Genomic DNA, 21,847 nt, shown 5'->3' with positions numbered 1-21,847 from the left:
AGGTCAACTGGAATACGTAGTCCTCGCGGCCAAAAAGTATAAAACACTTCATTGCCCAACACTCCAATCCAACCCTTCCAGAGGGAGAACAGATTGCCCAGGTGGGAAGGAGGGTAAAACCTTCATCAGGACACGGGCAGTATTGTCCTCATCCCTCCCTGACCCCAGGACCCAGCCCAATACCCCGCCAGGTGATCCAAACACAAAGAGGAGCCAAGGGGCCTCATTGTAACACTCGGTTTTTATATAAATATCCGCATCATGTTACAGAATAAGCCCCACTGGGGAAAAAAAGTCAACGTTATGTTTTTGTTAAACCGACCCCTGCCTTCTAGGTTGGGCCCCAGCCTGGGGGCACCTGCTGCTTTGGGAAAGCTGGGGCTGCTGCCAAGAGGCTGCCGAAGAAGCTGCCTATGTGGCCCACCCCCAGGCCGACCCCCTTCTTTGGTGTGTGGTACATGGTGACCTTCTCTGGACCCCCCCTCAGCCTGGGGCAGGGTTCTGGGGGACAGGGTTCTGGAGAGCAGGGCCCAGGAATCCTGGGGGCACTTGAAATAAGAGTAGGGGGTGGGACCAAGCCACTAAGAGGTGGAGTATGAAGCTTAGAGGTTGCGCCTTAGGGGAGGCAGGGCACAGAGGTAACAGGAGCAGGTGGGGGGAACCTGGGCTGTCAGTCAAGCAGGACGCATCTGCCCTTCTTTCTGGCCTAGGTACCCAGGTCCTTTCCCCTGTTGGTCCCCCTCCTGCTGGTCCCCGTATTCCCAGGAATAACCCCTGGGTTCCTGCCTGTTCCCTCCCAGCTCTTCCCCCTTCAATTCCCCCCTCCCCCCACAGAGAGGCCAGAGGCTAGGAACACAGCACCAGTCTTAGGATTTAATTAACCAGGAAGGGGGATTATTCGGAGGGGCACCCCTGTAAAAATGTACAAAAGGTCTGGGGGGCTATGTGGAAGGGGAGATAAATATGTACACGGAACCCCCCTTCCTTTAGCCCCTCCTCCCCCAGCCCTGAGAGGGCATGAGGACTTGGGTGGTAGGTGATGAGGAGGGGGGCACTTTGGCCTCTGGCTTAGTGAGCCCTTGGGGAGGCGGGCCAAGGGCCTAGGGGCCCTCAGAAGGGGCAATGGTGCACCTCAGGAGATCATGAGATGTGACCTCTGAAATGACCCCCACTCTCAAGTACTCACGTACATACACACACACACACACACTCTCTCTCTCTCTCACAGACACACACACACACCTCTCTAGAGGCTTGTGACCTCTGCCCTCCCAGTGACCCCAAGGTCCAACTGATGCGTGATCTCATGGGGGTTGGGACTTCTGCTCCCAGATTCCATGACCTCAGAGGTGGCTGGTGAGGTCATGACCTCTGCCCTCCAGCCCTGGCTTGAAAACCTCAGCTCTAGGACCTCGTCAGAACAAAGGGGGGATGGAGCTATGCCCCTGCCCCTCACCTTCCCTCACCTGTCAGCCCGGGCTGGGCCAGGGGCCCGAGGAGGGGAACTAGGCCGGGGGGCGGGCACAAGCGGAGGTGGTGCCCCCAAAAGGGCTCCTGGTGGGGTCTTGCTGAGAAGGTGAGGGGTTCCTGGGGCCGCAGTCGGTGGTGGCGGCGGAGCCAAGCGGCTGTAGAGCAGGGGATGGGTAGGCTCCAGACCGTAGAGGCGGGCGGCGGCCACGGCCCCAGGTCCAGTCAGCTCCTCTCCCGCCTCGTAGAAGCGGGGCGGCCTAGCGAGGCGAGGGGGCCCAGCCAACCAGGTTGGCTCTAGGAAGCCAGCACAGCGCTCTGGAGGACTAGGGCCCAGAAATGGGGGTGGCCGGGGCCTCTCAAACAGCAGGTGAAGGCCTTGGGGCCCGGTGGTGGCGGTGGCGGCGGCGGCGGCGGCGGCAGCGGCGGCAGCAGCGGCGGCGGCGGCAGCAGCGGCTTCTTCCTTCCGCTCCTCCTTTACCCGCACCGACTCCTTGGTGGGCCGGGCCCCTTCTTCGCCAGCCCGGGCCTTGGGAGTAGCAGGAGAAACTCGGAGCTGGGGCCGGGAAAAGGGGAGGTCCCTGGGGAGGTGAGGAAGGAGAGGATGAAGGAGCTTAGATGGATGGCAGGCGGCAGGCAGAGGGCTGGGCAGGTGGGGAGAGCGTGAAACCACACCTGTCCTTCTCCTCCTTGGTGAGAGAGGGCTCCCTCCGCTCCACTGGCCGCTCCTTGTCTGAGCCCGGGGTCCGGGCAGCCTCAGGGGGCCGGACCCAGGCAGGAAAGGCCAGAGGACTGCGATGCAGGCGGCCCCATGGGTCTGGGGGAGAGGCGAAGGCTGGTGGGGCCCCTGGACTTTCTTTCTGGGCAAAGACGGCGCCGGAGTCTAGACAGAGGACAGAGCAAAAGATGATGGGAGCCAGGCGTGGTAGGGCCCACTCAGGCACCCTCCTGGCCCCCGCCTGAGCACAGCAACCCACCGCCCTAGTCCCCACCCTACCCCTCCCCATCCCCTCCAGCACTCACTGAATGTGGGGCTGCCCAGGCCTCCAAAGGCCCCGTTGGAGAGGGCAGCCAAGGAGGCGAAGCTTGTGGGACGCCCAAAGGGATCTGTGGGAGAAAGGGGGGGACAGTCAGAGCACTGGGCAGCTGGCTCCGAACAGGCATAATGGACTGGCAAAGAGGCTAGTCAGCAAGCAGGCCCTGGAAAGGTACTGAGGCTTAATGTGCAATGTGTTGTTTAATGGCATAAGTTCCATGAGGGAGGTGGGATCATTCCCACTTAAGGAAGATCAAACAGGCTCAGAGAGGTGAAGTGACTTGCCCATCAATGGTCATCTAACCAGTGAGCGGTACCCCCTAATCCAGGCCTGTGACTCCAAGGTCAGGCTCTTACCCCACATTCCCCTATACCCGCCACCCAGGCCAGCTCAAGAGCCAGCCACTCACCTGAAGAACCTCTGCTAGCTGCCTCCCACCTGCATGCAACTGAACCTTGACTTTGTGTGTATGTCACATGGCCAGTGAGAACACCTAACTTGCCAGCTGGGGAAATCTCACAATTGCCTCTTCTAGAACACCTTTCCCTGGGCCAGCCAGCTCAATTCCTCCTTGTTCATCCAAACTAGGATAAATCTCCCCAAGAAGCTGGCCGAAACCACTGGGAGCCAGGGACCATGCTACACAGCCTTCCTCCACACGCCTCTCCCCCCTACCCCTGGCTATTTCAGACAGTGAGCTGGCGAGGACTGGCGATAACTCTGCCCTTCGTTATGCCATTTTACAGATTGTAAGATCAAGGCTCAGAGCAGGGAGAGTAACTTGCTTGAGGTCAGAAAGCAAGCGGACCCAGGTCTACCCTCCATTCCAGCTGCCTATCAGGTTTAATTTCAATCCCCCGCTTAACACCTCCAAGAAGTCAGGGTCAAGGCCTGGATTGCCCAACATGCCCTTGGCTCTTACCAATGTGGGTGCTGGGACTCAGAAAGGGTCCGTGGGCCCCGGGAGCTGCCGTGAAAGGGTTGGCTGCAGCATGGACGGCACCTGGGGCAGAGAGGCGGATGAGGCTGAGTGTGTGCAAGGTGGGCCTCGGGCTACAGGTGGGCACCCTCAGGCCCAGAGAGGGCTGGCCAGACTCACCAGTCGCAGTGAAGAGGGAGGCGGCCGGGTGGGAGAGCTCCTGCCCAGGGGGCAGGGCCCCATAGGGCCCCGGAAGGCAGGGCAGGAGGTCGTTCCGAAAGTCAAGCTTGTGGGAGTCGCCCTGCATGGGACAGGGAAAGGGGCAGTGAGTGAGGAGGCAGGTGTGGTCCTGCTCTTGCTCTTCCACCCTGAGGCCCCCTCTGAGAGCTGGCTGGTGCCAAGGGAGGGCTAGGGTGGGCCTCAGCCTCTCTCCAAACCTTCTCTGACCACCCCCCAGTTAGCTAGAGAACCTAGTACTGACTGTGGAATTGCTCAGGCAGTGACCAGGGATAGGAATGGACGTTTCTGGCCAAGATTCTGCCAAGCTCCACTGAAGGTAGACACCCAGAGCTCAGGCAGGCCCGCTCTCCCCAGCCCTCCGGCCCCAGTACCTTCATCTTTTCCTGGTGTCTCAGGATCATGTAAGCCACACGCACGTGCATGGCACACCACTTCCCTGGTTTCTGCCGCCCCAGAAAGATGACCAAAGGGAAAGGGAAGGAAAGAACGTTCACTCATCACCCACTCCAGACCTGGCCCTGGGCCCAGCATCGCCATACAACATCCCCACTTGTCAACCCCCACAAGTAAGGGATTAGGACTAAGTTCATTTCACGGCCTAGGAAACTTTTGAGGCTCAGAGAGAGAAACAGTCTTGCCCAAGGTCCTAAGGCCTGCTATGTGTGAACCTTTGCAAGCCTTTCGTTTCCTGCTGTTCCATCTGGCTGCCTCCACGTCTTGGGCTTCTGGCTTATTCCCAAGCAAGACCCACCCCTCACACAAACACGCTGACGCCAGCCCCCAGCCTCATGCAGCCTGAGGTCCTCACCAAACTCACCCTCAAAGGTGGCCGGAAATGGTCAGGGATCTGGGAAGGGCAAAGCAGAGATTGGCGGCAGTTCAAACCCGTTTACTGACCTGGGCACCTCATCTCCATAGTCCCCAGTACCCGGCCCACCCAAGCACCTCCCTAAGACCTTGTGTGGTGCCCTCAAACCTTTTCTTTTCCCCGTTTCTCCCACTCCAGGCATCTCCCTTCTAGCACCAAGTTATTGAACCTGGCCCCAAGGAGGTGCCCTGCCTGGAAGGCTGTAGAATGGGTTAGTGGGCAGCAGGTTTCTCAGAGAAGAGCAGCTCTCTGATTGACAGCTTCATGTATAATGAGGATCTGCTTAAGATTTCTTTAGAAAAATACCTTTACAATTGTTAAAAGCAGCTGGAAAACCTCTGGTCTAGTCTCTTTAGGAACTATATCCTATGCTTTTCACAATGTTCCCAGAGCCCTGGGCTTTAAGGCTGTTGCCCATGTCTCGTCACAAAGGGGCAGCTTATCTTTTCATTAAGGACAGAACTTCCTGGTATGATGTCATTTGAAAAAAAAGAATGCTGTGACTTAAAAAAGAAACTCTGAAAACCCTTATAAAAACTACTGTCCTAGTAATCTTATTTCTGGAGCAACTTCACAGAATTCCTATCCCTCATGCCTGAGAAAGCCTTCACAGACAGAAATTCCCTCTCCTCAGATTCTCAGGGATACCCCTGATCACATATTAAAGAGAGGGATCAGGGGGTCACTCTCAAGTCAGCACTGCTCTCCCTCAACAGATCTTCGAGCTCCCCAAGGACCTGCCTTGAATCCCCCCTCACCTGTGTCCCCTTTTGGGGAAGCCCGCTCGGCACTGGCCCCAGTCGTGGTGGCAGCTCGGGGTTCGTGCTCTGAGAAAGGGGAGTGGAGGGATCAGTCAGAGGAGCTGATGCCAGGCATAAAAGGGGGCTAGAATCAAGCTGGGGGCTGGGACTAGGAGGGAGTACGGCTTTGAAAAAACCTGGATCCACAGGGTGAGGGCAGGAGAAGGGGCGTGATTTGGGGGAATGAGAAGGTACATAGTTCCAGGGGTGCCTGGGTTTGTAAGGAGTGGGAGGTGGTGGTGGTGGTGCTGGGTTGGGAGCTCACCTTGGGCTGGAAGGCCCCCTGCAGGGAGCCAAAGGAGACAGCCGGCGGGAGGCCCGGAGGGAGGCCGGGCACTGCGGGAGGGAAGGCCGTGTACGGCTGTGGAGAGAAGGGGACTAGTCCAACTGGGGGTGGAGGTGCAGCCCAGGGCTGGTCTGCTCATCGGTCCTCTGGCCTCCACCCTAGACCCCCCACCCTCCCCCAGGGAGCTCTCCCAGGCTCAAGGCTCTTGCTTTGGAAGCTGAAGACTGGACCCCCACAGTCAGGGCCACACGCACTGATATATCCATGCCCACGCACCACACACACACACTCACATTATGCCGGAAAAGGCCTTCCATCTTTCCTGGATATTTCTCAAACTAGGGAAGAGAAGGGAAGAGTAAGCTGCCAGCCAGGAACCCAGGGCTTTCCCCTGGAAGCCACACCCTCCCCCCCAGGTCTCTGAGTCTCATCACTGGCCCAATGAGCTCACCATGTGGGGGCTGTGGGGTGGCAGCAGGCCCGGGGGGTAAGGGGTGAAGTGCTGGTGGGTGTGCTGGTGGGTGTGCTGGTGCTGGTGGTTGTGCTGGTGGAACTGGAAGGCCAGGGGCCGGGCCGAGCCCCCTGCCCCCACCACCTCGGGGCCACCCTGGGCATTCAGGTAGCGAGAGTTCAGGTCCTGGCCGATCAGGTCCTGCTCTGTGGGAGGGGAGGGGGAGAAGGCTTTAACATCTGTAGCTGCCATGGCAGCCTCCTTGGGCCCGGGTGACTGGCCTTCCCTTCTGGCCGTGGACCGCTCCCTCCTCAAGCCCTGCTGCCTGCTAAGGTCCAGATGCCCGAAGTCAAATGGGCCCAAGCCCAGGGCCATGGCCCCCCGCCCCCCGGCCAGGATCCCAAACTCACCAGAAAGGGCGTTAGCGGCTGAGGCCCCAGGGTGCCCTGGCACCTGCAGCAGGGGTGGGGGTGGGGGCAGGGTGGGGCCAGGGGAGAACAAGGAGGGGTGGTGGGGTGGTGGGGGGGGCCGAAGCCCAGGAGGGGGGAAGCTGTGGGTGGATAAAGGCAGGGGCAGTGAGGGCGTCGGGGGCCGGTGGGTGAGCTGCGCGGACGAGGAGGAGGCAGATGAGGAGGAAGAGGACGAAGAGGATGATGAGGGGGGAGGTTGAGCCACGGGAGGGGCCGGGGCCTTGGGGGGCGGCCGTGAAGAGCTGGGGAGAGAAGTGGGGAGATGAGTGAGGGGCTGGGAGGTGCCAGCTCTGACAGGAGGGGGTCAGAAGCCTGGGAGATACCTTGACCCTGGTTCTCCAACATGGAAGGTGGTAGAACCCGGCCCCCAGGACCCCTATCCCCCACCCAGGGAACCCATCCTCAGACAGAGGTACCTCCCACACCCAACAAACCCCCCTCCTCCTGTCTCTTCTTCTACACAGCTGCTTCTGATGCCTCTGGTCTTTCCCTTTTCTGACTCAATCACAGCACAAAACATATCATTCATTTTGACGCTTAATTACAACAGGCCACCTGGGTTCCCACCCGAAGACAGTGGAAGCAGCACTGCGCTGGCCTGGTGTAGGAGTCAGGAGGCCTGAATTCGAGGCCCATCTTACCATTAACACCCTGGGTGACCTTGAGCAAGTCACTGCCTCTCTCTGAGCCTTAGTTTTCTCAATAAGGGAAAAAATGATAATGATGATAACAATAACAACAAAAATTACATCAATCGTTGAAGTGTCATTAATTCTTACCCTTTAGTGAGCACTTACTGTATGCCAAGTGCTGTCATCTGCTTTATATGCTAATCCAAGTCTCCAACATTTCACATCACCTTCCCAACTGCTGCCGCATCCCTGGGACCCCTTGTACCTTTTACTTCTTTAAACTTAACTCAGTTTCTTTTCCACTTGGCCTCACCAAAGAGCAATGTGTAAAATTAAGGGGCTGAGGTACTACTTGTATTTTTTTAAAAAACACATCAAAACTGAAAAAATTTTACTCATGTACCATCTAAAATTCTCTCACACACCACTAACAAAAGTGTGTACACACTTTGGGAAACACTGCATTAACTCATAATTAATCCTCACGACAGCTTTACAATGAAGGTACTATTATTATTTCATTTTACAAAAAGAAAAAATTGAGGCTCAGAGAGGTTAAGTGACTTGTCAAAAATCACACAGCCATTAAGTGGCAGAGTAAGAATTTGAATCCAGGTCTGAATAACACCAAAGTCAGCACTCTTAGTCATCATGTCAGCATTTCCCAAAGTATGTTCCAAACAACACTATTCCTAAGAGATGTGCCTTAAAAAAAAAAACCTTGGGAAATAAAATTGGGAAACGGCATAAACTGGATTCCTCTGCAAGTCAACGTATAAAGGGTTTTGAGAAGTCCTGTAGTAATCTCTTTAAATTTGTCCCACAGTATCTCTCAAACTTTTTAGCCCCCAAATCCCTTTTCAAGTGATATCCCACAGGAACCAACCCATGTCCCCAGACACAGAATGGAGGGGTTGGCACCAAAATGACCAGGCCTTTCCAGACCTCCCACTCACTCACCTGCCAGTGCTGAGGTCCAGGCTGCTGCCATAGGGGGAAGTGCGGAGGCCAAAAGGCGAAACCCGAAGCTGCAGCTGGGGCTGGGGTGGGGGTGGCAGACTGGGGGCAGCCGGCAGGGGTGCAGGGGGTGAGACAGGAGGCCGAGGGGCCGGTGGAGGCGGTGGTTCCTTCGGGGGGAAAGGCACTAGCAGCGGGTCGGGCCCTGGGGGCTGTTCCTGGCTCCGCTCCAGGCCCGACACTTTAGGGACTACGGAGAGTTTTGCTTCACAGTTCCCATTGAAGGCGCCGTGGGGGCCCGAGGCTGTGAGGGCAGGACAGCAGACATACTCAGTTAAGGACCACGCTTACCCAATTTCCCTCCCTGTCTCCAACCCCAGCTCTTGGGACCAACCTTTGCTGGTTGAGACAGTAAAGGATGGGTCGAGGTCATCATCGGAGACCTGGGGGAAAAGGATAGGGACACAGGTTCTGGTCAGGTCAGGCCTTCACCCAGGAAGGCCAGCAGCCTCTGCAGTTGGCTAGGCACTGGTAGTGGAGACAAGTCTATTCCATCAGCTTAGCTGAAATCCACTAAAGACTGTGGGCTCTAGGAGGCCCAATGCTTGGGGAAAAGGGTGGAGCAACTAAGCCCGCGCATCTGATAGGCCAGGAAGACTGAATTGAGGCAGTACTGAAGTAACAGAGAGACAGGCAAATCAAGGCAAAAATGTCAGATATCACTAACTGCTGGCCCAGACTGTCTACCAGGCTTATAGATCTATTTGGTCCATAAATGTCACCAAAAGTTTTAAACTAACTGCAAATACTTAGAAATCTGGAGATTCTTCATAAAAACTCAGATTCAGGTTTTCTTGACAGTATGCTCCCAGTCTCCCACTAGTGCCCCGATCAGATGCACAAGGACTATTTGCTTCACTACAGAAGTCCCTGTCCAGTCAACTTTTTAAACCACAGCCAGACACACATCAGGGAACACACATTTAGTTAGTGACAGAAGAGCATCAACTGCTAGAACACACTTTCAAAGCTAGCACATCAGCCCTAAAAACGAAATGAAACACACCTTCATAGCGTATGTTCTTACATTGTGTACAACAGTTCAGCATCCTCACTGCCATGACTATTGTCTACAGACTCTAATCTACAGGAGCAAGCTAATAACCAGCAGGAAGAACCAGCTGGGTTCCAGCGCCACCCTGGGTTTCTGCGGAGAACCACTGCTATCTCCAAGCGCTTCGGAAAGGACAGCACAGCAAGGCATAGGCCTTTCTTTGGTCAGTTGGCTCCAGTTACAAATAAAACTTGTCATTTACTTTCTCAATCCCTGCCACCCCCCAACCTGCCCACTTGCCCCACGCATCCTCCCCAAACATCTATTTCTGGCTCAACTTAACTCACTTTCCCCACTTAAGGGAAAGCTCTGTCTGCTGCACAAGGAGACCTTTAAGACATAGTTCATTTCATGAGCTGTAATACTGCCCACCCAACAAGTTCTAGCCCCACTCACCCTCTCGTCCAGATCACTTTCTGCATCACACTGGGGAGAAGGAAAAGACAGGGGTGTCACAACAGGGAAGAGAAGGGGGGCCCAAGGTCAAGGGGTGTTTCAGACAGGGAGTGAACAGGGAGGGGCCCGTACAGGTGGAGAGCACTTACTATGTATCCAGCTTCCAGAGAATGACGGGAGGAGGCCTGAGAAAGACCAGAGTCCAGAGGTAAGGGAGGCTGGCTGGCGAGGCCTTTGGATAAAGTCTAAGCTCCCTGGCAAGGCACTAAAGGCCCCTCACAACCTATTCTCAGTCTTCTTCTATTCCCCACCCAGTTCCCAACGCTCTGGCAACTTTTCAAATCTACCAAATTCTCACATCTCTGTGCTTTTGCCCAAAACAACTTAGCCCTATTTCTCTTCTCAGCAAACTTATGACTATCCTTCAAGGCCTGACTAAGACATCCCAGGGGGCTTTCCCTAACCACAACCCTCCTCCCATCCCCCAGGCAGAATGAATGGCTTCCTCATGTGGGTTTCTTGCAGCATCTCTCCCAGATCTCTACCTTCTGGTGCCTCTCAAGTTTTGGTCTAGGTGTTTGCTCAAAGATTATTTCTTTCCTACTAGACTGACACTGACTTGAAAAGGAGTGCAGAGACCACATCTAATTTACGATTCAACAACATCCTTTTGACACATCTCTGAATTATCAGTATGTTCAAGGCAGACCCAGTATCAGCCAAAAACGGACAAGTCTGACTGTGAACATGTCTTTATCAGTCCGGGATGGGGCAGTGGGAGCTCAAACATGCTCTGCCTTTCTCTTTGCCCTTAGAGACTGGGGTCACTTCACCATGGGTAGCAGCACTACTGACGGAAAATGGGTCCATGTGAAGAACATTCGGCTCAGAGTTTTAAAGGCCAGGGATCTGGGACAAGCTCACCTCTTTCCTTCTCCTCTTATTGGGCCATTTGCGGGCCCGATCCCCAGAGGGCCGGCCAGGCTCTCGATCAGAGCTGTCCCCTGGTTCCCCAGTTGCCCCACTGGAGCCACCCCTCTTCCGTTTCCCAGAATGCTTCAGCCGATGCTCCAGTCGCTCTGGGGGCTGAAGAGACGCATCCTTCTGTGGAGGAGGAGGTGGGACTAAAGTACATGGTGGAGAAAGGAAAGCTCCCCACCTCTCTGGGGGTGACCAAGCTACCAAAGTGGCTCTCGGGCCCGGTAACCTGGTTGGTCCCTGGAGACTAGCTCTACCTCCTCCCACCCCAGGGTGGGGCAGAGGCCTGGCCAGAGGAGCCGGTTGCTCTGGTTCGGGGTGCCAGCATTCCCCCCTCAACTCCACCCACATCAGACACCGTACCTTTCTCTCTGGCCCTCTGAAGCCCCCCAAAGGTCCCCGGCCCCAACAGGCCCCACCTGCAAGGCCTCGAGGCTGGCGAAGCTGGCGATGGCGAAACCATCGATCAAGTCCTCCTCCTCTTCCTCGTCCTCCTCAGGCTCTTCCTCGGCCTCCCCATCGTCTGCGCCCCCCTCCTCCTCCTCCTCCTCTTCCTCCCCGCGGCTGCCCGAGCCAGCAGGCCGCTTCCGAGCTCGGGGTCGCGGGGGCCGAGGCCTGGGACGCGGCCGCCGCCGTCTCGGGCCTCCAGGCCGCTCTCCAGACGAAGCTGACGACCACGGCCTGGCCGGCGGCGGCGGCGACGACGAGGACGAGGAGCCGCGCGGGGCGGCCAACAGGGCCCGGGGCGCGTCGCCGCCGGGACCTCGGCGGCGCCGCTGCTCCCGGTCTCGGTCTCGGCGCGAGCAGCGCCGCCGCCGCCGCTCCCCCTCAGCGGCCCAGCCCGGGCCAGGAGCCGCGGCCGCTGCCGTCTCCATGGCGACCGCCCTCAGCGCCGCATCCGGAGGCGGCGGGCCCCGGAGCGGCCTGTCCGCAGGCCCGGGGTCGCAGGCGCGGCGCTGGCGGCTGCACAGGGACGAGAGGGCCACGGCTTTCCCTTTAAAGCAGGATCTGCTCGCCCCGAGCGTGCCCCAAGGCCAAGGCCCAGGGAGCCGGCGCCGCCCCCGGGGCGACAGGCCCGAGAGCCCCCCCTGTGGGGCCGGCGGGGCCGAGACAGCGAAAACGGGGCGGCCGTCCCTTTAAGGCAAGGCCTCAAGTTGTCCAGTCCGTGACTCCTTTAAGACGACCCGACGGTGTCCGACCGGCCTAGTTCGGTGGCCGCCCCCTACCAGGGGTCGAGACAAGTCTCCCCGAGGAAGAGGAAGGGCCACCCCTTTAAAAGGGGCCGAGAGCTCGCCCCGAAACGTCGACCTCCCCTTTAAAAGTGCCTCAAGTCCTCCGGCTAAAAGAGGCCACCCCTTTAAGGAGTCCCGGGTTCTCCAAACAGCAGGCCGCCCCTTTAAGGGCTCGGGAGTTAGTTTCTAGTCCTCCAAAAACGGCCACTTCCCCTTTAAGTTGAATTTAAAGGACTTCTGGCTTTGAGAAGTGGCGATGAGAATCCCCTGCTCGCTCCAATTCTCCCAACAGCACAGTTCTCAATTTGTCAGCGTCTGTTCGGCGGCTTCCCCTTTAAAGGCTGGCGTTGTAGTCCGCCGAGATCGGTGGCCACCCCTTTAAGGAGATTTAAAGGGGCCTCTTCCAGGCCCAGCTCTTCCAGCCTCCGCCTCCGGTCGCCATGAAAGGCGCGAGGTGGGGGGCGGGGCCGAGGGGCCAGCCCTCCAAAGCCCCGGATGTGAGGCAACGGTGACGGGTAGAGATCGTCTGTCTGCCGACATAAAAGTCTCTTCCTTCTTTCCTCCGTCTCTGTCTGACGTTCGCCTTAAAGAATCCGGAACGGCTGCTGGGCAGCTGGGGAGCTCCAGCTCACCCTCCTGTCGTCTCCTTTGGAGTCTTGGGCCTCTTCTCCGCCAGGACTTCCCTGCCCCTCCTCCCTCTTCCTCCTCAGCCTACGCCTCCTTCCTCTCTCTGTCTCCTCCCACTTTCCGCCCCCTTCCCCTCACCCCTCTACAGGCTTAGCCGTTGATAGGCTGAGACGTGTACGTCAAGTCGAAGGGGCGGAGTCAAACGCGGGAGGGAGGGAGGGAGTAATATGTAACCGCCCTCAAATCTTGGATTTGGTATACGTCAGACTAGCTCCGCCCCTCATCAAGTCTTGTGACTCAACTGGTTAGAAGTAGGTGCTTGGGGCGGTCCTCCAGATGATTCCGCCTCTTCCTGCTCTTCGTTTATTGGCTACTCTCCTGACGGCGTCTAGCCGAGGATCTGGATCTAGAGTGCGAGTCGTTGGGGACAGTTGGCCGCTGGGTGGCGCGCGGCCGCGGAAGGACACTGTCTACTGCCAGTTATGTGTTCTCTCCTTTTCTGCCACTTGGCTTAGTCCACAGGCTGTCTGGCTTCTCGCGCACGCGCGTGATGCTACAACCATCAGGCTGGCAGCTCAGCGGGATCCCCCGCCGTGCCGGGTGGTTGGAGCACGCGGCTTGAGAGCGCCAGTCGAGCGTAAAGGAAGCTTTCGCGTCCAGTTACTGCTCGGTGCAGGAGTGCTGGCCTGAGGTCTGCGTGCTAACAAGAAAAAGTTTGCATTGTGTGCCGGACACTTTCTCACATATGAACTCATTTGACAGAAGTCTCTTAGGAAGGTACTACCATCAGCCCCATTTTACAGGAGAGGGGAATTGATACACTTTGTTTCCTAAGCAGAATTTACTCAGGAAACTTAGCTCCAGTTTGTGCTCCTGGCCACTATTCTACCTTTAAGTTATGAAAGATGTAGTGTGGCACTTGTGTTCTCTTGTTGCCTGGGTTTCCTTTTTAATGTAGACATTACACTGACAGCTTGCTTTCTCATGGATAAAATGGATGTAATTCTCATAGGGCTATTTGTAGGTCAAGTACCTGTGACAGGTTGTTGTAGGTGCTTACTTATAGCTAATTATTATTAGTTCTTGAATCCAACAACAGATTCTTGGCCTGTGTGTTAGAAGGAACTCAGGGCTATCTAGAACAGGGCTTTAGTACACTCTAGGACTTTCAGCCTCTTCTTTTTTTTTTTTGCTGTGCCACACAGTGTGCAGGCTCTTAGTCCTCCAACCAGGAATGGAACCTGCAGCCCCTGTAGTGGAAACATGGAATGCTAACCCCTAGACCACCAGGGCATTCCCTCAGTCCCTGACCAGGGTCCAGTATCACAGTATCTTCTGGAGCAGATTCAGAAGTATCCCTCTGCATAGGAAAATTCTCAACCCAAGAAGGTATCGCCAATGACCATTCCTCTACCCCGTTCCCTATATACCACTTCATGGTCTTTCCTGGTACCACCCTCATTTCCCAGTTTTACAGGCCAAAGTAGAAACATCAGCCAGGACTGGCAGTGAATCTCAAACTCTGCTAGAGACATACAGAAGAATCAGAAACATATCGAAAACTTTACTAGAAATATAGAGAAAAAATTATAACTGCCTCAGAGACTTCCCCCCACCCGCTCAGGACGCGTGGACAGACAAACATGGAGCTTCTAAGTCCGAGGGGGCCGATCTTGATCCCCTTCCTCCTCCTCCTCCAGAAGTGAGGCATCCAGCTCCTGGAGTCGCTGCTGCAGCAGGGGTTCTACATCTGGGCTGGGGCCCAGATTGGGAGGAAGGGTCCTGCCAGCTGCAGCCCGGGCCCCGCGAGATGGCCGCCGGGATCGAGGAAGACTGCTGTCCCGAAATTCTACAGTCCGCCGGAGCTTCCTTGAGCTGGTGAAAATCAGAGTCCCATTGCGCTCCCGGGGTTCCTCAAAGATGGTCTCAAAGGTCCTGGACCAGGCAGGGAGGAGTCCAGGTTACCAGCATGCCCCCTGATTCCAGTTTTCCCTCTGTCACCCCTAAGCCTTCAAAGTTTCTCACCTCCTGGTTGTGGGTGATTGGTAATTCTTGTTGGTGTAAATTTCTTCCAAGCTGAACTCTTTCTTGTTCAACCTACGAGCCAAGAGCAGAGGTCACTGAGAAACCTGGGGTCAGTGGGCCTAGAGAAGGGATAAGTAAGGCCTGGTCTATATTTCAGTTTCTAGGACGTGCCAGGAGCCAGGAGTGCTGCCTGAGGCAGACAGATGGTTCTACATGCAAACCACGTCCAGAACAAACGAACTCCTCCAAGCTTGACCAAGAGGAAGGAGAGCGACACTCAGGGGACCTGAGCCTACACCTGCTTCAGATCCATGCACGACAAGCTTCTCACCTGACTGGCCGAGGCAGCCCCATTGGTGTGAGGTTTATTTGAGAACGGGCCGGTGTCCTGCGTATTCTGAATCGAGAAACCTTCCCAATGGTCTGCAGAGATGGGGCAGAGGGTAAAAAGTGCAGCGTGGACTCAGGCTCCCGCTTGTCTCCTCCCCATTCACCTGTACCCCTACCTTGGTCTCAGAGTCTGAAAGCACCTGGTCTTCTGGGGCCCTTGGCTCCTTTCTCTTGGTTGAGCTCAACCTGTAGAGAAGGTCAAGGCTCAGAGCCATTGAGCCTTGGCAGCTGCTAGGCTCATTCCCAGCTGCCTCCCCCTCTCCTGCCCACTGGATACTAGGGTAGGAGGCTGTGGCCCCTCCTGTGGCCAGAGCTTTAAGGAGGGTTTATCAAGAGCACTACCTGGGTTCTGCAGGTTCAGAGAAGGAAGAGGTGGATGCAGTAGACGAGCAAGATGTGACGAGGGGAGGAGAGCCTCCCACTCCTCCAAGAGGGAAGACCTCTTTCCGGAGACAGGGCCGAGGGGGTGGTGGGGCTTTGGCCATCTCTCCACCACCCACCGTGTGCCGCCGAGGCCGTGGCCGGCTTGAGGGGGCTGGAACAGGGGGCCAGCTGCAGGGATCTGGGCCAGGAGGCCCCAGGTCAGGGCAGGAGTGGCTTCGGCCCAGAGAGGGCTTAGTGAGAGATGCTGGGGGGTTCTGGTCTTGGGTCCGCCATTGGCGGATAGGGGGCCGGGGACTGACTGCCACAGTGCCCTCAGAAGCCCCGGACTGCCCGGCCTCTGAGATGGCAATCTTCAACTCCAGCTTCATGGGGGGTGATGGGGGTGGGGGCCGCGGGGCTTTGTTGGGGGTGAGGAAGATGTCAGCAAAGCTCTCCAGCTTGGAGCGGACGGAATGGAAGAGGGGGGCCAAGCCCCAGGGACTGAGGCGGGGGCGTAAAAGGCTGGACGGCGGTGGGGTCGATGGGGGCTCCAGAACAGGATCTGGGGCTGAGGAAAGGAGAGGGTCAGGTGCATATTCCTTAGCTGCAGGTGTCTAAGCCCCGCTTCAGGAGCCTTAGTCCCTCCCCCAAACACTAACCTTTGCCCACTGAGGAATAAGCCCAGCCCTAAAATACCAAGCCTTAAATTCAGAAGTTAAGCTTCAGTCTCTGAACTCTAAACTCCATCTTCACACACCAAGCTCCGCCCCGAGAAGGGGTTAAGCCCCATCCCCACCTCTGCACCTGACACTTCTAAGCTCAGCTAGAATTTTCCAGAACCTTCCTTCTCATCCATCTGAGTCCTTACCTGGTGGTGGGCTCGCCAGAGGGTTTGCAGACAGGGCAGATGGATGGGATGGGGCTGGCAGGTCCCTGGACGGAGGCTTTGGCTGGTGAACCATCACCTTGGGCTCAGCTCTGGGGTGAAGGGGCAAGTTAAAGGCAGAGGAACCTTTCAGATTCAGATCCCACCGAAGCCAGGACCTCCCCTGTCCCTTAATGCTTCTGAAGGTGCTACAAGGAAGCACTGGACGTGTAAAGTCTGATGCCCCTAGCTTTGGCTGCCTGGATAAGAGCTGCCACCTACACGTCTTCATAATCCCTTCCCAACCCTCTCACCTTCTCGCTGGGACGATGAAGTTGGGAGCCTCATCAGCAAAGCCCTGGATATAAACAGGGGGTGTTCATGGGGAGGCAGGGAAGCCCCCTGTGGCCTCCGTAGCTCCCCTATCCCGACTCTGTCAGTCTCCAGATGCCTGCCTGGGTTCACGCTAAAGACTTTTTCATACAGGTCTTTCCTCAGGCAGTGTCTTCCAATCTAAAATGCCATCCTCCTCACTCTGACCAAAATCCACCCCAGACACAGTCCTCCCACAACTTTCTTCTATGCCCAGTGACATGCCTGCGCCCAGCTGAACCCCTGACATCATTCCCTGGAGTTCCCATACCTCAGCTCGGGGTCTGGAGCTGGCAATGTCCTGTAGCATCACCACCAGGGTGGGCTGGTGCACCTGGTCCACCTTTTGTGAAGGGCCCTCCTCTGGGCCAGGTGTTGTCCTTGATTGCCGCCTTGGGGTGGAAGGGGGCCTATGGACACGGCTCAAGGGCTCTCGACATAGGTGCAGTGGGTCGGGAGGCCTAGAGAGGGAACAGGAAGATCAGTGGGGCTCAGCTGTGTTCCCAGCTCCTCCCAATTCTGCCATGCTCACCTGGCTTGTGGGGACCACGTGGCCTGCCGGGGTGGTGAGGCAGGTGGCTGGCTGCGAACAGAATCCCGACGGTTGCCGTGGTGTCGTGGGGTGGAACTCTCTTCTTGGGGCGCCAGGGAGACCTCAGAGAGGAGGAGATGTCAAGAGGAAGGTGATGGAATGAGGCTGGACGAAACAGGGCCTCCCTATGCCTAACAGTGCCCTATGCCATCAAGATGACAGAAATAGTGGCTAGAATTCATTTGCAATCGCCAAAGAAGAGGTCAGTTATGGCCCGAGCTGTTTGGTATGGGTCCTGGGTAATGTCACCCAGGCTATTTGCATAAATGAAAAGGACAGGGTGACCTGGAGTGAGTCATTGCCCTAGTTGGGGCCTCAGTTTTTCTAATCTGTGCAGTGGAGCCAAAGACCTCAGCCTGCTTCCCAAGGATTGCCTAGAAATTGGGCTGGGAAGAAAGCAGGGGAGTTTCTCACACTTAAGAATTGTGGGGATGTGGTTTTGGCACCAGAGACCCTGCCCAATTCGAGGTTGAAGTAAGTGAAAGCCAAGCCAAAAAAAAAAAAAAAATAGCATTAGGGAGACTGACTGATGAGTGTGAGAATGAGGTGTCTGGACCTCAGTGATCTTCACTTGACTAGTTTGACTTTGCTACTGAGGGGACTTGATGAAGAAGGGGGCCTCTCAGTTCAAGAGGCTCACCATGCGGGCAGCCATGACATCTTCCAGGACCACGGCCAGGACCCGCCGAGAGGCTTTTTCCAAGGGCGAAGGGGCCCCGAGAGGCTGCAGTTTCGGCCGTTTGGGGCTCTTGGCTCCCCATAATGCTCCAGCAAGGGGTTGGCGGCACAGACGCTGCCGGCCAGGCGTGCTGAAGGATGAGAAAAGCAGAGGACGGTCGCCTGAGCCTGTTGTTGGACCTGTGGTTTCCCCGGTACGGCCACCAGGCTCCCCGTTTCCCGGGCTCAAGACAGGCGGGCGGGGTGCGCTCTCACCTGGAGTCCCCGGGCAAGTCCATGGGGGAAGCGGCGGCTCCGGGGAGTCCCTGGGGGATCCCAGGTTCCAGCCTGGGGTAGGGGGGAGCGGGGGAGCGGGGAGTGAGGGCCAGCCCCTCCCGTGGGGCTCCACCCTTCATGGTCCGCCCGCGGCTCCCGGTAGCCCACGGTTCGGAGCCCTGGGACGCGTAAGGGCGCCCTCGCCTGGCTACCGGGAACGGGTATCTCCCCTCTGCCGCCGCGGCGATCGGCGATCGCCTTGCCTGAGCCGCGAGAATCTGGGTTGCAGCGGTCCCAGTTCTCCCACGGCCCGAGCTTCCTGGGGCCTTTGTCTCTGCAGATTCCGCCCTGAGATCCCCGGGATCAGCTGGGATCCCAGTCCTCGGAGGCTCAGTTTCCTCCGGATCTCTCCACGGGGAGTGGCCGAGCACTCTGAAGCAATACTCGCACACACCGGCGGCCCTCCCTCCCACCTGATCCCCTAGACTGGATCCCCGCGGACACAATGCTCCAGCGCGGTTCCTCCAAACAGACGCCGCGCGAATATCCTCCTCTCCCTGTGAGCTTCGGCTTCGCAAAGCTACACTCAAACAGAGACGGCCCGAGCTTGAGCATCACGAACTCAGTCCGGATCCCCGGGGATCCACTGTCAAGCAGATACCCCCTTCACTCCAATCCCGGGAGGTCCCGCCCACAGACCCCCTCCCTCCGCCCTCCCCTGGTCCCCGCCCAGCGCTCTCCCCAGCCCGGGACCAGATGGTCCAAAAGTTTCTTTCCCTCCCTCCTCCTGCCCTCTTTCCAGCCGCTCGGTGCCCTCCCCCGCGCGCCGCTCACCGCCGCCTCCCGTGGATCCCGGGTCTTCGACGGCTCCCACCTCCGGCTCCTTTAAAACTAGCCTTGCCCAGCACTGCCCAACCGCCGAGGGCCTTCTTCTCGGAGCCTTTGGGCACCGCCCAATCGCCGGTCCTGGTCTTCCGGGGTGGTGAGAAACTAAGTGAAGCCGCCTGGCGGCCATCATGCCTAGGGGTAAGAAGCCAATTGGGCAGTGCCGCCATTATAGTTGAGGGCAGATTGTGCTGTGCTCGATGAACTTAAAGTGGACCGGACGGCGTCTTCTTTTCTGGCCGGTGGGTGGCCGAAGTCTAGGGCAAGTTTCTAGAGCTACTGAGGCAACTCTGGTGAAGCTAGGCTACCGCCACGTTTTTTAAGGGCATCTTCCGGTTCTTTCGTTCTTAGACCAATAAACATGAACTGAGTGCTAACGATTTGTGAAAGTTTCCTAGAGAGGCCCCATTGAGTCGGTTTCCAGTTCCATTCTAAGTTCCTGAATCGCGTAACCAGGTTCCGAGGGAAAAGTTTGGCAGGGGGTGGTCGGGGCCAGAGATTAGCGCTGGTGCCGACTCAGGCTTCTTTGCTCGCACGGTGTCCCGGAGAGACTGGGCTGATCTGAGTCAAAGTGAGGAGGAGGCTGGGGCGTTCACTTCACCCAACTGTTGTGTACCTCTTCCTGCAGGAGAGGAGGTTTCTATAGAGGACGGGTTCCCACGAGCACTCTGAAGAGGAGCCTGGCTGATGGGGTGTGTAAATAATCCTGAGCAGTAAGGGATCAGGGATCCTGCTGCTTAGAGAGGCTGCTTCGTGAAACTTTTAAACCAGGAGCCTGCTGTTGGGGGTAGGTAATGGGCTTGTACTGGCTTCTGGACTGTGAACGCGCCCTCACTGCTTTACCAAAGCCCATGCCTTCACTAGTTCTCGGTCCCCAGGATTCGCTGGTACAAACTAGTACTTATTTTTCCTGATAGAACAAAAAAGACTAAAGCCTAAAATCGGGTCTGAATGAAGATGAAGAGTGACCTACTCGGCGCAACATAATTCTCTTCTGTGGCATTGAGTGATAAGAGTAATGACCCAGAAAGGATGATGTAAAAAGAACAGCACTGGGAAGTGTTGGTGTGGAACGTGAAGCCTCCCCAACTCTGTAACGAAAGACTCAACCGGAGAGGCATCCTAGGACTACAGCCACTCTCTGTAGTACAAGACCGGCTGGGTCCTCTGGAAATCCATCATGAGACTTCTGGTGAGAATAAGCAACAACTGGTTCAACTAGAAGTGTTCTCTCTTCCCCTGGAGCAGGGCTGGCTACACAGGTGCATGAGGAGGGTCCCTGCTGGTATGGCGATGCATCAGCTGTAAGTAGAGATCCCTCTCCGTCTTGGTAAATGGAGAGGCCTCCTGTAGGCTTTCACTTGCCTGCTTAAACACGGAGGTATTTCCCAGACTGCAGGTTAATGAAACGCTTTCAAGGGCAGAGCAAACCTGATCTGAGTTTTGATTCTCTTAAGTCTGCTGAAGAAGTCAATGCCAAGGGTAAAGGAAGTAACCTAAAGAAAGGGCCTGGTTTCTGAGAATCTGGTTGGGGAGGGCTTGGCCCTCAACCCAGGCCAGCAGTGATGAGCTTTCGTACCCTCACAGTCCTGCCTCACCCCTCTTTGTGACTACCCTTTCAACAACTCTTACCTTATCACTACCTGTGTACATACCCCAGGCAAGGCCAGTGTGTGCTGATCAGTGATTAGAGGCCCCTCCCAGCCTTCAGTGAAGCAGGTGATGTGGCTGGAGTTTGGCACATCCATGTATCTATTCTTCAGAATCCCTGGACCCAGTTAGACTCTGGGTCTCACATCTGCTTAACTGGTCCTGGCCTTAGTGGTCTCAACTGTAAAATGGGAACAATAAACCCTCCAATACTTGTCTCAAAACAGAATGAGAAGATCAAGTGAGAAGGCACATCTGAATGTGCCTGATAAATAAGTTAAGTCTCAGGCTGAAGGTAAAAAGAGGATGATAAATAAACTGCCTCTTCCTTCTCACAGAGTATCCTATCTCTTCTGGTCCTCAAGCCAGCTGCTCTGCTCAGTATCTTTGTATGCAGAAGCATCTAGCCTGAGCTCTAGATCACCCAGGGTGGATTAGGTTGGGTTGTGGCCACAGGGTGTTGAGATGAGAGGAATGCACTTACAACCCTTTGCCAAGAACCACCCCTGTGGACGTCCCCCGTGGTCCAGTGGTTAAGAATTTGCCTGCCAATGCAGGGGACACGAGTTCAATCCCTGCTCTACGAAGATTCCAGATACTGTGGGGCAACTAAACTCATGTGCCATAACTCCTGAGCCCACTTTCTAGAGCCCGTGCTCCACAACAAGAGAAGCCATTGCAATGAGGAGCCCGTTCACTGCAACTAGAGAAAGCCTGTGCACAGCCATGAAGACCCAGCACAGCCAAAAATAATATTAAGAAGCAAAAAGAACCACCTGTGAGAAATGATAGGAAGCTTTTGAGTTTGGGTTGTTACTCTGGTTCGCATCAACTAGTCAGCAAAATTGCAGTGTCTATGTGCCATGCTGTGGCAACAGACAAGTGCCTGTCCTGAGGAGTTTGGAGTTTATATGCCTGTATATAAGGTGGCCATTGGCTCCATTACTTCCGTCAGCCTCAGTCCCCTCCACCAGAAAGTACTTAGTCCAGCCAGATACCAGCACCAATTTAATTCCCCTAGTGAGGAGCTTTTTAGACCACCTCTGGGGGCTCTTTCACTCTGGTCAGCTACTTCCTAGAATTTTTATTTACCTGGGGAAGTTGGTCCTGCCTATGGTCTAACTCCTCTTCCCCAGGTTAGAGAACCACCTGCCGCCACTTCTAACCTTGCCTCCTATTGTGTGGGGGGAGGGTATGATAGACAGGTGTCAAGTTTGGAGGAACTGAATGGTGAAGTGAGAGGGCTTATGAGGAAGATGTCAGGGGAGGGGAGATGGTTGGGAGGATTGGAGAGAGTC

The 21,847-nt window shown here is 56.2% G+C and overlaps 2 protein-coding genes across 4 annotated transcripts; both read right to left on the bottom strand.

Moving 5' to 3' along the window:
• Nucleotides 1-222: 222 nt before the first annotated feature.
• Nucleotides 223-12,611, bottom strand: FBRS (fibrosin). Its single transcript, XM_040258557.1, has 18 exons — nt 11,035-12,611; nt 10,562-10,741; nt 9,787-9,822; nt 9,638-9,667; nt 8,522-8,570; nt 8,131-8,431; nt 6,479-6,780; nt 6,069-6,274; nt 5,911-5,955; nt 5,597-5,692; nt 5,290-5,358; nt 4,481-4,510; nt 4,035-4,106; nt 3,604-3,724; nt 3,427-3,507; nt 2,491-2,574; nt 2,143-2,350; nt 223-2,048 (listed from the first exon to the last, which is right to left on the bottom strand). The coding sequence occupies exons 1-18, from the start codon at nt 11,488-11,490 to the stop codon at nt 1,463-1,465; spliced, it is 2,952 nt and encodes a 983-aa protein (XP_040114491.1). The 5' UTR covers nt 11,491-12,611; the 3' UTR covers nt 223-1,462.
• A 1,397-nt stretch (nt 12,612-14,008) lies between these two features.
• On the bottom strand, nt 14,009-19,253 carry PRR14 (proline rich 14). Of its 3 annotated transcripts, none has more exons than XM_040258724.1 (12): nt 18,849-18,949; nt 18,015-18,086; nt 17,722-17,890; nt 17,022-17,143; nt 16,761-16,950; nt 16,432-16,475; nt 16,121-16,230; nt 15,232-15,820; nt 15,006-15,075; nt 14,831-14,922; nt 14,500-14,571; nt 14,009-14,409 (listed from the first exon to the last, which is right to left on the bottom strand). In XM_040258724.1, the coding sequence occupies exons 2-12, from the start codon at nt 18,035-18,037 to the stop codon at nt 14,127-14,129; spliced, it is 1,764 nt and encodes a 587-aa protein (XP_040114658.1). In that variant the 5' UTR covers nt 18,038-18,086; nt 18,849-18,949; the 3' UTR covers nt 14,009-14,126. The 3 variants fall into 3 exon arrangements, with proteins under 3 accessions (XP_040114658.1, XP_040114675.1, XP_040114667.1); XM_040258741.1 differs by lacking the exon at nt 18,849-18,949 and adding an exon at nt 18,488-18,812; XM_040258733.1 differs by lacking the exon at nt 18,015-18,086 and having other exon boundaries at nt 18,849-19,253.
• Nucleotides 19,254-21,847: the final 2,594 nt, after the last annotated feature.

The sequence above is a fragment of the Oryx dammah genome, unplaced genomic scaffold (genome assembly GCF_014754425.2).
Source record: "Oryx dammah isolate SB20612 unplaced genomic scaffold, SCBI_Odam_1.1 HiC_scaffold_2, whole genome shotgun sequence".
Taxonomy (NCBI): domain Eukaryota; kingdom Metazoa; phylum Chordata; class Mammalia; order Artiodactyla; family Bovidae; genus Oryx; species Oryx dammah.
Note: the sequence above shows the minus strand (reverse complement) of the source record. Positions and strands in the feature narration are given on the sequence as shown.